The sequence below is a fragment of the Rhinoraja longicauda genome, chromosome 11 (assembly GCF_053455715.1).
Source record: "Rhinoraja longicauda isolate Sanriku21f chromosome 11, sRhiLon1.1, whole genome shotgun sequence".
In the NCBI taxonomy this organism is placed as follows: domain Eukaryota; kingdom Metazoa; phylum Chordata; class Chondrichthyes; order Rajiformes; family Arhynchobatidae; genus Rhinoraja; species Rhinoraja longicauda.
Window position 1 is genome coordinate 11,323,600 of NC_135963.1, and position 16,018 is coordinate 11,339,617.

General features: G+C 41.0%; 1 protein-coding gene across 1 annotated transcript in view; it reads left to right on the forward strand.

The window, feature by feature from the left end:
* abcd3a (ATP-binding cassette, sub-family D (ALD), member 3a) overlaps window positions 1-16,018 on the forward strand; it is a 54,277-nt gene that overhangs the window by 17,228 nt on the left and 21,031 nt on the right. The window contains exons 2-7 of the mRNA XM_078408269.1: window positions 572-605; window positions 712-810; window positions 8,193-8,281; window positions 12,558-12,627; window positions 12,939-13,036; window positions 14,020-14,143. Coding sequence (XP_078264395.1) covers window positions 572-605; window positions 712-810; window positions 8,193-8,281; window positions 12,558-12,627; window positions 12,939-13,036; window positions 14,020-14,143 — 514 coding nt within the window. The remainder of the gene's footprint in view (window positions 1-571; window positions 606-711; window positions 811-8,192; window positions 8,282-12,557; window positions 12,628-12,938; window positions 13,037-14,019; window positions 14,144-16,018) is intronic.

Here is a 16,018-nt window from a genome sequence, read left to right on the forward strand (position 1 = left end):
GCACTCCCAATGCTAGATAGCATGACTGCCTTTTTACAATTTGTTGCAATCACCTAGTTATCACTATTGGTCTGTATTCCAGTTTAAAGTTATATTTGTATTTTAAGTGAATTGACTATTTATTAGACTCGTCTCATTACCTGCTTTTTGCAAGTGACCGGCTCCAAATTCTTCCTGCCTGGGAAGTTTGAGGTTGAAGAATGAGTGAAATTGGGGAGTTAACCAGCCATTGGTGGGCATGAGTTGGTAATTGGAGCCCATTAGATTCAGATTCAGTGACATAACAAAGGAGTGAAAATCAAGCAAGAGAGAAAAGTAGGTGGTGACATGCATTTTGAAAGTGGGAGTAAAGAAACTGGACAAGCAGGCTGAATTTCCACACCCTTGACACTGGTAATTCAGAAATGTGTTTCCTAACAGGATGGATGATAAAGGAAAGAGAGGGGCTCATATTTCTTTTTCTGGACAACAATTTTGCCCATTGAAAATACAGAAATAATACTAACATGCTTTATTCCTAAATATGAAAGTTTCTAGTTTACACTTTAAATTGTAAATTTTTTGTTTACAGTAAGCTTGATGGAAAAGTTTCTGTACATGGTGAGGTGAGTCAATTGAGAAAATACATTGCAATTTTAGTTATTCATTTAAACAGCCTTGATTGCTCAATTATTTGCTTAGTAAAAGTGTACCCTATCTTCTTTTCTCCAGAAAGAAGGAAAAAAAGAGAAAGCAGTTGTAGATAGCGTTTTCTTTGGAAGGCTATGGCAAATTTTGAAGATAATGGTACCTGGAATGGCTTCGCAAGAGGTAAGCATTTCATATTTATTCAATTGAATAATGGTATGTAGCAGTTTCATAAATTGGGGAAAATAAAGTGGCACAACTTACTTTTGTGAATGATATTAAATGACATGATACACTTGATTCTTCCTAGATTGGGTAAGTAGTTCATCTGTGGCATTTATTTCACTTAGGGAATAATAAGTTTATTGCTGATTTCCTTTTCTATTAGTCAAACGACCTTGCAGGCAGGTGGCTAAAGAAGATGCAAACATCTAATGATAAGAACAAATCCTCAATTTGAGTTACACTCAGATTTGTTTTGATTATTTCTCGTTAAGTGAATAAGAATTATTTTAACCATCAGAATACCATTTCAATCAGTAGTGCTTGGAGATTTGCTGTAGGCCACTGACATTTTAATGAACAGCGTTCAGATATATGTTAATCAAAGTACTTTAATTGTCATGAATTAAGTTAGAATTAAATTGAATTTCTTCTCTTTCTCTTCGGGCATGTTCACCATTTCGTAACATCAAACCAATTTGTAACCTCAACTTCACATTCACTTCTGTCTGCAGTAACCTACCCCTCCCCCCCCCCCCCCCCCCCCCCACCCCTCTGCCTGTCAAATATCTATATACCTTGCCTTAAAAATATTCAAAGACTCTTCTTCCAGGGCACTTTATGGGAGAAAATTCCACTGTTTCGCTATCCCTGGGAGAATAAAAATTGCTTTATCACATAATCATAATAATCATAAGAGCACTTTATTAGCCAAGTATGTTTTGCAACATACGAGGAATTTGATTTGCCATACAGTCATACCAATAAAGAGCAACAAGACATCCAAATAATTTTTTTACATGAACTTTCACTACAACGACTCCCCACATTCCTCACTGTGATGGAAGGCAAAAAAAGTTCAATCTGCTTCCCTTCTTTGTTCTCCCGCGGTCGGGGCACTTGAACCTTCCGTTGACGGGACGATCTTGGCTCCCGCAGCCGGCGGTCAATCCCTCTACGTCAGGGTGATCAAGCTCCCGCATCGAGGGGATCTCAGCCCCTCGGCCAGCTCCATGATGTTAGGCCGCAGAGCGATTGGAGATATGATCCGGAAAATAATCGCATCTCCGGCAAGGTAAGAGATTGGGAAAGGTTTCCCCCAACCCCCTCCCCCACCCCCACACAAAAAAAACAGAGAACATTAACACACATTTTTAAAACACACTAAAAATAACAAAAAATACAAAAAGATAGGCTGTTGGCGAGGCTGTCATCGCTGACGGCGCCACCCGGTGGATATCACTGTCTTAAATGAATGATTCCTTAATTTTAAACATGACCCCTCATTCTCAATTCTTCCATGACTACTCACGGACACAAGTTTCTCAAATCCAATTTCTGAAAGCGATTTGGACTCATTTATAAATGTTTGTAATTGTAATGTTGGTTACAATAAAGTAAGTACCGTGTAGTGAAGATGAAGTCACAAGTACATGTCCATAGAAGTTAAGATAGTTTGTGTAGGAAGAAACTGCAGATGCTGGTTTACATTAAAGATACACACAAATTGCTGAAGTAACTCAGTGGGTAAGGCAGCGTTTCTGGAGAAAAGGAATAGGAGAGGTCTGAAGGGTTTTGATCCAAACCGTCGCTATTCCTTTTCTCCAGAGATACTGCCAGACTAGCTGAGTTACTTTAAGGTACAGTCAGTTGTGTTTCTAACTCGTGTTATAGAAAGTCGTGTTTATAAAATCAATTGTGTCAGTAGTTAGGGATTTGAGAATTTTAGACTCACTAAGTCAAAGTTAGTTTTTCAAAAATAAACATTTTCTTAATAGCTATACATTTAATTTAGTTACTGCAAGCTAAAAATACTAACTACAGGGTATTGCATTGTTTAATAGAAATAGATTGCAAAAGTGTCAATAGGAGTGATTGCTTGTCAGCTTCAATGGCCACCTGGTTGAAGTAGTTCACATATGATGCTGTCTGACCACTATGGGGAAGTGACATGTATGAGGTTTTTGAACATTTTTTTTTTCTTCCTCCCAAGACAGCTTTATGTTCAATTTCAAATGTAACATTTAAGTGGTTCTCTAGTTCCTGAATGAAATTGTGTTATCATGATCATAATGAATGGCGGAGCTGGCTCGAAGGGCTGAATGGCCTACTCCTATTTTCTATGTTTCTATGTAAAACCAATTCGGCTCACATAATTCAAAAAGTATTTCCTTATTCATCATTCACATTTTATCCATTTGCATTATGTTCTGACGTCCCTCGAATGGGACTTAAACTGTCAACTTTCTGAATCACATGTGAGTGTTAATTACTACTAGATGACCCGTGGACCTGTTGGGTCCCCATTGTGAGGCCTGGGGCGGGCGAGGGGGGAGAGGAAAGGGGAGAGGGAGCCACTTACCTCGTCCCCAAGCGGACATAGTGGCGGCCAGCAGCTGGAGAGCGGCCGCCGGGCCCGGCAAGCCTCCCCCAACTGCGCAGGCACGGCTGCCCGTGATGTTTACTTAAAAATAATAGTGACAGCGTCACTATCAACTATCAATCATCCTTGAACTTCACTGGTTTAATGTTGAGTCTTTTATCCCTTCTATCTTAAAAGGTGTTTAATCCTTCCAATTTATAGTAATTAACGCAGCAAGAAAACCATGATGTATTCTGACCACCAGATCCTTCAACAAAGTTCCAAATTACTTGCTTTTTAATGATACGAGTGGCCTCCTATGGAAGATCACAAGATAATTCAGAAAGAGAAAGATAATTTGGCCTATGTTGGTTCATCCTTCAGAATGACCCTAAAATCGCTCCATCATATAACCCAATCAGTTGTGAGGTGACATCAGAATTCTTGATTTGTGCTGCTTTATTTGTTAATCCAATGTGAATGCCTTCAGTAAAGAATAATCTATTTTTTTCATTGCTAAAGGAGTCTTTTATTCGACTGAATGTGTGGCTCAATTTATTTTGTAATTATCCTGATGTTCAATCCTTTCCCCATACAGCAAACAGTCACAGTATCTCTCGGTGTATAGTTCTGGAGCTGCGTTTGCAGCTTGGGTATTAATGTGTATCGAAAGGTTTTAAGAGAAATTGATGAAATAAAAAATGGGCATGATTCCAACATTTGAAGTACAGCTAATTTTTAAAAACCCATGGGATATTGGTGGTAGGTGGAATTCATTGCAAGCATAATGTGGAAAAATAATAATGAAAATCACTAACTTTTTTTGTAGCAGCAGAACAGGGTTATGAGTTTGAAAAAAACATTAAAGACTTTACACTGATAGGCATTTTAAGAAAACTTGGTTTCTTCTTGTTTCTCCAGATCTATTATATCGAAACAATAAGTAATGTTAAACCTTAATCAGACCTGAAATAAAATGTAACCGCAAGTTTCAGACTAAAAGATTTTGAGGTTTTATGGAGGGTTTATTGTAAATTTACCAGTATGCAATTGTGAAAATGTACCATAAAAGCTTTGAAGAGTTGGGTCTTTATCAGAATTGTTTTTGTCTCAGTTAGTGGTGGGGTGAGATATGGGACATTGCTAATAAATAGATGTGCTTAAAAATAATGGGCAGGTTATTTGCAGTCACAGTATCTCTCGGTGTATAGTTCTGGAGCTGCTTTTGCAGCTTGGGTATTAATGTGTATCTGTTAGCAGGAGTGAGGTATCGGATTGTGAGATGATTGGAAGAAGATTCAGTGCGAGTGAAGAGAGTGCCCCTTTGGCCGAGGTCGATCCTTGTTATGGGTGTTGTTGGGTTGATCCTTATCTTGGGTGCTGTTGGGGTGTAGTGTAGGCACCTGCTCCTCATGACCATGAAGGATTGGTCTGGGTTTATGAAAGGTAAATCATGTCTGACGAATCTTATAGAATTTTTTCGAGGATGTAACTAGTAGAGTGGATAAGGGAGAACCAGTGGATGTGTTATATCTGGACTTCCAGAAGGCTTTCGAAAAGGTCCCACATAAGAGATTAGTATGCAAACTTAAAGCACACGGTATTGTGGGTTCAGTATTGATGTGGATAGAGAACTGGCTGGCAGACAAAGAGTGGGAATAAACGGGTCCTTTTCAGAATGGCAGGCAGTGACTTGTGGGGTACCGCAAGGCTCAGTGCTGGGACCCCAGCTATTTACAATATATATTAATGATTTAGACGAGGGAATTGAATGCAACATCTCCAAGTTTGCGGATGACACGAAGCTGGGGGGCAGTGTTAGCTGTGAGGAGGATGCGAGGAGGCTGCAAGGTGACTTGGATAGATTAGGTGAGTGGGCAAATACATGGCAGATGCAGTATAATGTGGATAAATGTGAGGTTATCCACTTTGGTAGCAAGAACAGGAAAGCTGACTATTACCTGAATGGTGGCCGATTAGGAGAAGGGGAGATGCAACGAGACCTGGGTGTCGTGGTACACCAGTCATTGAAAGTAGGCATGCAGGTGCAGCAGGCAGTGAAGAAAGCGAATGGTATGTTAGCATTCATAGTGAGGGAATTTGTGTATAGGAGCAGGGAGGTTCTACTGCAGTTGTGCAGGGCATTGGTGAGACCACACCTGAAGTATTGCGTACAGTTTTGCGTACACTTATTGCGTACACTTATAGAAACGTACAAAATTCTTAAGGGATTGGACAGGCTAGATGCAGGAAGATTGCTCCCGATGTTGGGGAAGTCCAGAACAAGGGGTCACAGTTTAAGGATAAGGGGGAAGTCTTTTAGGACCGAGATGAGAAGGGTTTTTTTCACACAGAGAGTGGTGAATCTGTGGAATTCTCTGCCACAGAAGGTAGTTGAGGCCAGTTCATTGGCTATATTTAAGAGGGAACTAGATGTGGCCCTTGTGGCTAAAGGGATCAGGGGGTATGGAGAGAAGGCAGGTACGGGATACTGAGTGGATGATCAGCCATGATCATATTGAATGGCGGTGCAGGCTCAAAGGGCCGAATGGCCTACTCCTGCACCTATTTTCTATGTTTCTATGTACTCTACGTTTTTCCCCATATCCTAAAGGCACGCTGGTGGCTTAGGACACTTGACAACTGTAAATCCCCCTTGTGTAACTGGTGGATAGGTGAATTGGAGGAGTTTTGATGGACATTTAGAGGAGAATAGGGTACAAGAAAATAATTAGGTGAATGGATTGATTGGGTTGCTATGGGAGCTAACAAAGACTTGATGGTGGGGATCAAATTGCTTCCTTCTCAATCATGAGGAAATATGAAATAATTCGAGTTAATCGTGTTATAGGTGTATGAGGCATTGAGATGACCACATCTGAAATATTACTTGCAGGCCTGGTCGCCACACTATTGGAAGGATATAATTGAGTTAGAGATAATGTGGGAAAGATTCACAAAAATTATTTCTGGGTTTGGGTGATTGAGTTTTGAGAAGAAACTGGATAGGCTGGCACTGTTTTTCCTGCAGAGTAGGATGCTGAGGGATTACCTTACAGAGGTTTATAAAATCATAGGACTAATTAGATTGCACCCCAGGGGTCTGGCATGGACTTGATAGGCTGAATGGTTTCTTTCTGTAAAACAAAAACACGGAGAACTTTTACACAGATATGAAAATGGGAATGAATGGGAGTATTGTATAAATGTATTAACGTCGCACGAGGAATTCATTTCTAGGATTATTTGTCGAGGCAGAAATATTGTTCACTACCATTTAAAATTGGATTGGTGAAGTAGATGAAGCAAAGATTGGTGAGGTAGATGAAGCAAAGATATTGAAGCAATGGCAACTGCTTGTATGGGACCAATCAGTAAAGGCCACTTTCAATAAGGATAAATGTTAACTTGACCTGGTTGGGCAAAATTATTAGAAGATAGACACAAAATTCGAGAATAACTCAGTGAGACTGGCAGCATCTCTGGAGAGAAGGAGTGGGTGACGTTTCAGGTCGAGACCTTCTTCAGCCTGAAAGTCACGGGAAAGGGAAAAGAGAGATATTCTCTTCCTGTTTTTTAATTTCTGTGTTTCTTTATAATTAAATTGCAGAAATAAAAAATAACAGTCACAATATTATATATATGTATGGAAAAGCAGAACAACGTGAGAATGTTTTATAAATGCATTAACTTTGTGCATGGACAAAGTTTTGAATATTCAAACTGAAAAAGATCCCAACCTGAAATGTGGCCTATCCATGAACTCCAGACCCACTGAGTTACTGGGTGACCCACTGAGTTTCTCCAGCACGTTTTTGTTCTATGCAATGTTCAGAAAACATTGTTTGCATGTCCAACACCAAATTCCTAAAACAGGCGCACCAGGTTCAATTACTGCCAGAAATTGCAAGGGAACAGAGGAAATGTTTCAAGAACGTTTTCAAAGTCTCTGAAAAATGTAACATCTGCACTTACTTGTGAGAATCCCTGCTCCGTTACTGATTAAAATACAGAAAGATCATCAAGCAGGGCCCAGAGTATCTCATTTACTATCAGTAGGATCATATAGAGCCCAGTGCCAACAGTACACCATCTCCTATACTGCCCCCTCACCCCCCCCCCTTCCTCCCTAACCTGCCCTGAGAAGTGGCAGAATCTACAGATCCCACATAGGTTTCAGTAGTCACTTCAGAACCAGTTGGGTCAAGGCTGCCTAAGTCCCGAGGGAGTGCCTGCAAAGAAAAAAATCACAGCAACAATAGTTATGAACAATCAAAGGACTGTTTGTCATTGTCTCGTGTTTCACGATCCGTCCTGAAATTTGATCTATATCTGAGAATGAATCCCCTCAGAAACTAATTGTAGATATTTAAAATACTAAGCTATTGAGAAACAATTTAAAATGAGCCCTTTTTTGAAATCGACAGCTGTACCAAACAAAAATCTAACATTCTGGAGTGTTAATATTTGCATGGCTGCTTAATATATGTATATAATTTAATATATAAAAAGTTAACTGATATGTACAACACATTTATTTAAATCAAGTGAAAAATACTGCAAATATGGAAATCTGAAATAAAATATTCCAGAAATACGCAATAGGTGGTAAGAGAAAGAGATTTTGTTTTGGGTTAATGACCTTTCATCAAAACTGCAACTTTATTTATTTACTTGTAACTAAAACTTTTGTAAAAAAATAGCATTATATTAAAGTTCAAAGAAATGTTTATTTAAATTTGATTTCTATTAGAATAGTAATTATAGTCAACAATTTAATTTATGATTTGCTTTTAATTCAATTTATGATTTTAAATTTAGAATGTGATTTTTTTTTAAATCACTTGGTTTTATTGTATTAGAATGTCATTTGAAGGAGAGGATTAGAACTTTTGGAACCAATAGACAGAGGTGGCGGAGGGAGGGGGGGGATTTATTTTTCTTTGAGCACTTACTTGAATACTTATTTTATTCATTCTAGTCTGCCTACTTGTTACTCATTGCGGTGATGCTTGTTGCTCGAACCTACTGTGATGTCTGGATGATTCAAAATGGAACCATGATTGAAAGGTATGTTTGTGGAGCTTGCAGCTTGTCTCAATGTCTGCACTTGGGTACTCTAAATTGGAATAAATCGGAAAGGAGCAATGAACTGCTGGAAAAACAACGAGGCAAGCAGCATATGTGGAGGCAAAGGGATGGTCGATACTTCTAGTTGAGACTTTGCATCAGGACTGAGAATGTAGAAAGAAGACATCCAGTCTGGTGAAGTGAGGGAAAGGGATAAGACAGCAGCTGGCAGGTGATGGGTGGAGCAGGTAAGCGAGGGGATGATGGGCAGACTGGGTAAACTGAGTCTGGAGGAGGAAATCAAGCTAGTAGATTATCGGTAGAAACATAAGACAAGAAAAAATATGCAAATAATTTGGATGGGGATAGGAGGGAGAAGAGTAGAGACAGAATGGAACCAGATAAGGGAGGGATGATGGACAGGTGGAATGCGATGGGGCGAGCATAGAAACATAGAAACATAGAAAATAGGTGCAGGAGTAGGCCATTCGGCCCTTCGAGTCTGCACCGCCATTCAATATGATCATGGCTGATCATCCAGCTCAGTAGCCTGTACCTGCCTTCTCTCCATACCCCCTGATCCCTTTAGCAAAAAGGGCCACATCTAACTCCCTCTTAAATATAGCCAATGAACTGGCCTCAACTACCTTCTGTGGCAGAGAATTCCACAGACTCATCACTCTGTGTGAAGAAATTTTTTCTCATCTCGGTCCTAAAAGACTTCCCCCTTATCCTTAAGCTGTGACCCCTGGTTCTGGACTCCCCCAATATCGGGAACAATCTTCCCGCATCTAGCCTCTCCAACCCCTTAAGAATTTTATATGTTTCTATAAGATTCCCCCTCAGTCTTCTAAATTCCAGCGAGTACAAGCCCAGTCTATCCAGACTTTCCTCATATGTAAGTCCCGCCATCCCAGGGATCAATCTGGTGAACCTTCTCTGTACTCCCTCTAAGGCAAGAACGTCTTTCCTCAGGTTAGGAGACCAAAACTGCACACAATACTCCAGGTGCGGTCTCACCAAGGCCCTGTACAACTGCAGCAGAACCTCCCTGCTCCTAAACTCAAATCCTCTTGCTATGAATGCCAGCATACCATTCGCTTTCTTCACTGCCTGCTGCACCTGCATGCTTGCTTTCAATGACTGGTGCACCATGACACCCAGGTCACGTTGCATCTCCCCTTCTCCCAATCGGTCACCATTCAGGTAATACTCTGCTTTCCTGTTCTTGCCGCCAAAGTGGATAACCTCACATTTATCCACATTATATTGCATCTGCCATGTGTCTACGCAATAAGAGGGGAGAGATGGTAGAGGTGAACAATGAGAGACCCTGGATGAACAGGGGTGATAGATTACTTGAATTTGGAAAATTTAATATTCATACGAGAGGACTGTAGACTACCCAAGCAAATATGAGGTGCCGTCTTTCTTTTTGGCTTCACTTTGGCAGTGGAGATAAATTAGTGTGGGAATAGGAGGGGGAGCTGAAATGCACGCAATTGGAAGCTCAAGATGGCTGTTGTGGATAACAGATGCTGTACAAAACAGTTGCCTAGTCTATACTGGGTCTCATCAATATAGAAAAGTCCTACATCCATCCCTTTCCCTCCACAGATGCACCTTAACTTGCTGAATTCCTCCGCAACTTTTGTTTTAGATACCATCATCTGCTGTCTATTTAATCTCCATAAAATCAAAGATACTTTTAGTTACTTAATTGTCTCTAAATTATGAGAGAGTTTGCCTGAAATCTAGGACCGAATGAGATAGAAAAAAGGTGCAGGAAGAGGCCATTTGGCCCTTCGAGCCAGCATCCTTAACTATCTGACAGTCTGAAGCCAATATCTGTGGCTTATGGAACAGATTCCATTCCCTAGCCACTGAGGTCCATTACTTTCCATGGCCATTGTCTGAAGCTGAATCATACCATGCATAATCTTGGTCTCACATCTACAATTGACTTCAGTCTTCCTCTCTTGGACTCGAAAGTGCCCACCTCGATGGCTGCCTATTTCCAACTCCATAATGTCACTCACCCTTGGCCCTGCCTCAGCTCGTCCGCTGACAAAATCCTTATTCATTTCCTTTGTTAACTTTAGCTGTAACTGTTCTAATACATTCTTAAATAACTCCCCCCCCCCATCATGTGCTACTTTAAGTGAAATAAGTCGTGCACAAAGGCTCGTTCATAAATCAGTCTTATGCTTGTTCCCAGTTGAACAGTGCTATTTTGAAAATCCCATCTTTATTTTCAAATCCATTTAAAACAAGTATGACACCCCCCCCCCCCCCCCCCCCCAGAATGTTAAGAAATAAGAAATCATTGGAGAAAGTCAGCATGGATTTATGAAAAGTAAATCATGTCTGACGAATCTTGTAGAATTTTTCGAGGATGTAACTAGTAGAGTGGATAAGGGAGAACCAGTGGATGTGTTATATCTGGACTTCCAGAAGGCTTTCGACAAGGTCTCACATAAGAGATTAGTATGCAAACTTAAAGCACACGGTATTGTGGGTTCAGTATTGATGTGGATAGAGAACTGGCTGGCAGACAGGAAGCAAAGAGTAGGAATAAACGGGTCCTTTTCAGAATGGCAGGCAGTGACTAGCGGGGTACCGCAAGGCTCAGTGCTGGGACCCCAGCTATTTACAATATATATTAATGAATTGGACGAGGGAATTGAATGCAACATCTCCAAGTTTGCGGATGACACGAAGCTGGGGGGCAGTGTTAGCTGTGAGGAGGATGCTAGGAGGCTGCAAGGTGACTTGGATAGGTAGGTGAGTGGGCAAATACATGGCAGATGCAGTATAATGTGGATAAATGTGAGGTTATCCACTTTGGTGGCAAGAACAGGAAAGCAGACTATTATCTGAATGGTGGCCGATTAGGAAAAGGGGAGATGCAACGAGACCTGGGTGTCGTGGTACACCAGTCATTGAAAGTAGGCATGCAGGTGCAGCAGGCAGTGAAAAAAGCGAATGGTATGTTGGCATTCATAGCGAGGGGATTTGAGTATAGGAGCAGGGAGGTTCTGCTGCAGTTGTACAGGGCATTGGTGAGACCACACCTGGAGTATTGTGTACAGTTTTGGTCTCCTAATCTGAGGAAAGACATTCTTGCCATGGAGGGAGTACAGAGAAGGTTCACAAGATTGATTCCTGGGATGGCAGGACTTTCATATGAAGAAAGACTGGATAGACTCGGCTTGTACTCGCTGGAATTTAGAAGATTGAGGGGGATCTTATAGAAACTTACAAAATTCTTAAGGGGTTGGACAGGCTAGATGCAGGAAGATTGTTCCCGATGTTGGGGAAGTCCAGAACAAGGGGGTCACAGTTTAAGGATAATGGGGAAGGAAGTCTTTTAGGATCGAGATGAGAAAGTTTTTTTTTACACAGAGTGGTGAATCTGTGGAATTCTCTGCCACAGAGGGTAGTTGAGGCCAGTTCATTGGCTATATTTAAGAGGGAGTTAGATGTGGCTCTTGTGGCTAAAGGGGTCAGGGGGTATGGAGAGAAGGCAGGTACAGGATATTGAGTTGGATGATCAGCCATGATCATGTTGAATGGCGGTGCAGGCTCGAAGGGCCGAATGGCCTACTCCTGCACCTATTTTCTATGTTTCTATCAGCTCTTCATACAATCACGATCCACAGTAACAGGGCCTGTGCTTTAACATGAAGAGTTTGCATTATAAACAAGTGGATGTATTGATTCTGAGTGATGTTTGTTGTATATCCAGTCCTTATTTTAATTTTATATACCTGTATTTAAAAAGTCCTCTCACCTGATATTTCCCCCTGTAATCTACAGTATTACAGTATAATGGGTGCTGGTGTGTAGTATTCATTGCATATTGATGTGTAGGCCGCCCGGCGGGGGCTTCAGTGTCGGGAGCCCCGACCGCCCCGATGTGGCAACTCCAACAGCCTGACCGTGGGAGAAGACGGCAGGGGAAGAGAAAAAGACATTCTGGTCTTACATCACAGTGAGGAGGGGACTGGAGGAAACTCACTGTGATGGATGTTTCTTTTGTTTGGTTTTAGTTTATGATTGTATGTGTTATTGCATTTTTATTGATTATTCTTATTGGTCTTATTGTTGAACTGCGGGTAATTTTTCATTTCACTGCACATTTATGTGTTTGTGACAAATAAATGACTATTGACTATTGATTTGGATGTTGAGTGAGTGAATACTCATGATGCAAAATATGTGCAACTTATTGCATGATTTTGGCTCTAATCTCTCTGCATGTTACTGTTTCCAGTGCAATTATTGGTCGGAGCACCAAAGATTTCAAGAGATACCTATTCAACTTTGTTGCTGCAATGCCAGCTGTAAGTTTACTTTTAGTTATTTGCTGTATTAATAGTTAATAGTTAATTAATCACAATCACAATAAAACTTTATTAGCCAAGTATGTTTTGCAACATACGAGGAATTTCATTTGCCATACAGTCATAATGGTCATGAGTAAGCACTTGCATTGCAGTGACTACATTCCTAGTTTATTCCTATACTTTGTAATCAATAAAATTTTAAAGATCATAATTGATCTTCACTTAGGATATTTTTGCCCTCTAAGTTAAAGCTGGTGTTTCTTAATTTCTGCTTTGAGTTGATTTGTTCTCTAACTATATTACTTCAGATATCTTTGATAAATAATTTCCTGAAAGTGGGTTTGAATCAACTGAAGCTTCGATTCCGAGTTCGGCTCACCACTTACCTGTATGAGGAGTATTTAAAGTAAGTTCTTGGCATTTGTAGCAACATATAGAGGTTGTTATTTTTGTACATATATTTAGTGATCAATAGATCTTTATTTAAGAAATGATGTTAATACATTGGAAATAGTTCAGAGAAGGTTTACTAGACTGATAACCAAAATGGATGAGTGGTCTTATGGACAAGTAGATTTGTACAGCTGGAGGTGAGAGAAAGAAGTGTGATTTGATTGAAACGTAACATCTTGAGAGGAATGTGATGTTTTTTGAGAATCTAGGACTATGAATCACAGGTCAAGAAATAAACAGTTATTCCATTTAAGGCAAATGAGGGAAAATGCTTCTCTCGGATGATCAAGAGTCTTTGAAATTTGTCTTGGAAGTATTAACACCTTAGATTATTTTTTAGACAGAGGTACTTGATAAGCAAGGTGTGAACTAATCATAAGAAGAGAGGAATGTGGAACTGACATTACAATCATATTAGTTATAATTTTATGTCATATTTAGTGCAGTCTGAAAACTAATTTCTACCCCAACACATGGGAAGAGTCATATTTTGGTATTAAACCTTAATCTATCTTAAGTCGTCACTGATAAGCAAATTCCATCAGTTTGTTTTAAACAAATGTTGAGCCGAGATACTCAAAGTTGGCCTCTGAAGTCGGCTATGGGAATGGATCTGCCGGGTTTGGCCGGGCTGCAGTTCCAGAGCCCTAGCCGCCCGAGTCAAATTCAACCCGCCCCTTGGCCGCGGAAGTCCCGATGAGGTCGAGATCGGCTGCTTCACATGGCGTCACATGTTCAGGGGGACCTCCAGGGGGATTTCAAGCGCACTCATAATTTTGTCTGGATTCAAGGAGGTGCCGGACCACCACTTGCTGGAAAATCTGTGATGGTTAGTTATATATATCAGTGTATATATATTGTATATTATTATATTATATATATTGTATGTAATGGTTTCATGGGTTATTAATCAGTTTCATTCTTTTCTCCTTGCAGAGGTTATACATATTATAAAATGGGTAATCTTGACAACAGAATAGCAAATGCAGATCAGCTGTTAACCCAAGATGTGGAGAAATTTTGCAACAGTGTAGTGGATTTGTATTCAAATCTCAGCAAGGTGAGTTGTAACCATCATAAAGAATACTACTTGTGCTGGAATTTCAGTAAGTTAACAAGTGAGGAAGGAGGAACAAAATGAATGTTTCACGTCAGTAACAATTCACCAGCATCCAATTGCATATCACTTTGCTTATCCTCTCAGAATACACACAAATTATAGATAAAGGTGGAGATAGCAGCAGAGGCTATAGTGGATAAGTGGAGAAGAGAAGGCTGCAGAATCTAGACACTGATAGAAAAGGAAGGTGAAGAATGGAACTGAATGAGGGGAGATGGTGGCAGAGGAAGGGGCGGGCTGAACAGTAGGGAGGAAGGAGGGAATAGTGGGAGTAATATGCAGGGGGAGGGGAAATATATAGGGTGAAGGGGGCGAGGGTGTAAGGTAGGAACAAACGGGTGTGAAAGAAGACCATGGTAGATGGGAGGATCAGGGTAGATAAGATGCAAGAGAAAGGGACAGGCAGTGTGGATTATCTGAAACTGGTGAATTCGGTGTCCAAGCACTTGGGTAGTAGATTGTGCAAGCACTGGTGCTGCTCCTCTAGTTTACGTTTGACCTCACATTGGCTCTAGAGGAGGCTGAGGATAGACGGGTTGATGTGGGAATGGGAAGATGGATTAAGATGGCTATCACTGGGAGATCCAGATGCCAACAGTGTACGGAACAGGTTTTGGCAACGCGTTCGCTCTCTGATGTAGAGGAGGACACACTGCGAGCACCAAATGCAATAGACAAGTTTGGAGAAGGTGCAGACGAATGTCTGTCTCACCTGGAAAGGCTGCGTGGATCGGTAGATGGAGGGATAGGTGTACTTGCCTCTAGTATTTGACTTTTCCATCCTGTGGTAAAGGGTTCTGACTGTCCTATCTATATCTCATAATAATTTAATATACTGCCTCAGGTTTCCGCGTAATCTCCGGTAGAAGGGGGGGCGGGCAGAGGGGAGTGCCGAGATTCTTGATAAACAAAGACATCTCCAATATCCTGTAGTGGAATGCCTGATTTCAAAGACAAATGCGGTGTTGTTAGAGAAACTGAGAGAAAGGGATGGCATCCTGATAAGAGACGGGGTGGGAGGTAATGTAGTCCAGAAGTGATTTGTAGTAGATACCAGTGGATAGGGCAGGGTAGAAATTAGTGGCGAAGTTGATTAAACTTCGTTCCGGATGGTGAAGCTAAACACAAACTAGAGTAACAGCACCTCGTACAAGTGCTCCCCGCCTTACGATGCTTTGACCTACGATATTTCGACTTTACAATGGTGCAAACGGCAGCGACTCATAGCGAACTGCAGCTCGCTTCCGGTCACGTGTATTCAATGCATTTCGACTTGCGATATTTTCGGTTTCCGATGGGTTTCATCAGATGGGTAACCCCATCATAAGTTGTGGAGCACCTGTATTGATATCTGATGATATCTCCCCTTTCTTCCCTCACCTGACTGTTATCTGCCAAACAGCCCCTCCTCACCTGTATCTACCGATGATCGCCTGTCGGCACTTGCCTCAACCACCCCCTCCCCACCCCCCTTTTTTATATTGCCAACTTCTCTGCTCTTTTGGTGTAGAAGAAGGGTCTTAACTTGAAACATCGACTTTGTTCTATTTTTAATTAACAAGGCAAGAGTATCTCCAACAATGATTCCTTTACGTGGTCACACGCAATAATTGGTGATATTTCCCCATGTATCTCTACTTCTTTATCTAAATGCTGTACCTTGGCAACAGTATACTCTGATACTTGACCAGCTTCCAAAGAATGCTCAAAGTGATCTCAAAATCAATTACACTGCCATTCCTTCAACCCTGCACTGGCTTGTGTTGCCAGAGTGTTTGGGAATATACACTCGTGACTGGGGCACAATTGTCTCTG